At 31.3% G+C, this 1,886-nt stretch overlaps 1 protein-coding gene across 1 annotated transcript in view; it reads right to left on the minus strand.

Annotated features, from left to right (window-relative positions):
• Positions 1 to 1,886, minus strand: part of dcc (DCC netrin 1 receptor) — a 187,354-nt gene that overhangs the window by 32,594 nt on the left and 152,874 nt on the right. Inside the window, exon 20 of the mRNA XM_016484514.1 lies at positions 1,480 to 1,674. Coding sequence (XP_016340000.1) covers positions 1,480 to 1,674 — 195 coding nt within the window. The remainder of the gene's footprint in view (positions 1 to 1,479; positions 1,675 to 1,886) is intronic.

Here is a 1,886-nt window from a genome sequence, read left to right on the forward strand (position 1 = left end):
GGTGCGCAGAGGTATGCTAATACATACGTTGACAGACAGGTAGGAAAGCCAATTAAAACGCTCGGACTGAGCATTTTGATTGGACGAACATTTCTTGGTCCTACACCTTCCACAGAATATATAAATACATTTAGACCACTTAACTTAATGATTGCTATCGGAATGTGAAGAGACTTTCAACCAGCATGATAAAAAATGTTTCTGAAGACAATCACCTATTGCACCTTTAACACCAAACGGCCCATGCTGCCATGAAGAGTTACTAATGAACCCACGCAAAGATTTTATTATGAAACGCCATAAACAAAACAAACAGTGCTTCAACTTAAATTTATGTATGTAATTTGCCAAGGCAACATTTCTAATTTTCTTTTAGTTGGAGTCTAATTTTTATATTTTATTTTGAATTAGCTTTTATTTTTATTTTTAGCTTTTTATTTTAGTTTAATATTTTGGTAATTTTGCTATGTGCTGTTGTCATATTTTATTAGTTTTTGTTCGTTTTAAATATTACTATTTTGGTTTAATTCGTTTTTATTTCAGTTTTAATTTCTATTTTATTTTGTATTAATGGCTGTTTAATAACTTTAATGCTTCAAATTAAATGTATTCCCTTTTGTTTCCAAGGAAACATTTCTAATTATTCTTTTTAATGTAATATTTATATTTCATTTTGAATGAGTTTTTAGTTTTGTATATTTTCACATTTCAATTATTATTATTTTATTTTATTTATTTATTTTGTAATTTCGCTATGTGCTTTTGTCATTTTTATCAGTTCTTGTTCTTTTTAAATATTATTATTTAGGTTTATTTTTATTTCAGTTTTAATTCTGGTTTTAGTTTGTATTAATTTTTGGTTAATATTTTTTTTGTGCTGCAGCTAAAATGTATTTCTGTAAGTTACCCAAGTTGCCAATATTTCAATTTTTCTTTTACAATAGTTATATTTTGTTTTGAATTAATTTTTAGTTTTACATTTTCAGTTTTCATTTTAATTTTAGTATATTTTGTAGTAATTTTGCTATGTGAATTTGTCATTTTATTAGTTTTTGTTCTTTTTATATGTTAAATTATTTAGCTTTAATGTTTTTATTTCAGTTTTAGTTTTTATTAATTTACAGTTATAATTTTAGCACTTCAACTGCTAATTTATTTGAATTTAAGTTTTTCATCTGATGGTTATATTTTATTTAATTTCAGATTTATTTAAAATAAAAATGTTTTAGTTTTAGTTCATGAGGAAATATTAATAATAATAATAATAATAATAATAATAATCATCATGGTAATAAATATTGCATAAAATAAGTTTAAGAAATAAGTCAAAAAAAAAAAAAAGACTCTTTCTGCAGGAGTATTTTTTATGATTATTAGAGAATCAGATTGTTTTCTTGGCAGCATCCGAGTGAAACGGCTGAGTGTTTACTAGCGTGTGTTAATGAAGCACAGGTGATGATTTGAGACGCAGACGCTCACCTTTGGCCGTCCTGTACTGCACAGGCTCCGACAGCGGACCCACTCCTTTGGCGTTCTTGGCCTGGATGCGGAAGAAGTAGATGGTGTCCAGGTTGAGGTCCATGACCTGGTGCGTGAGCCGGTCTCCGCCGATGGGCTCCATCACCCAGTCGTCGATGGGCATGTTCTTGTCCAGCGTGTAGTACAGGATATAACCTGACGCAGACAAGCAGGGTTAAACGGGTTAGTGCGGCGCTGACTCTGAGGTCAAAGGTCGAGTCTCTGCTAAGTGAGAATGTGAGTGTGATGCGAGGAAAATGAGGCCGAGATAAAGACACACGAGAGCTTTCAAATGCCAGACAGACCCTCAGCATCCTCTTAATGGGACTGTGTGTGTGTGTGTGTGTGTGTGTGTGTGTGTGTGTGTG

The sequence above is a fragment of the Sinocyclocheilus anshuiensis genome, unplaced genomic scaffold (genome assembly GCF_001515605.1).
Source record: "Sinocyclocheilus anshuiensis isolate Anshui unplaced genomic scaffold, SAMN03320099.WGS_v1.1 scaffold745, whole genome shotgun sequence".
Classification (NCBI taxonomy): domain Eukaryota; kingdom Metazoa; phylum Chordata; class Actinopteri; order Cypriniformes; family Cyprinidae; genus Sinocyclocheilus; species Sinocyclocheilus anshuiensis.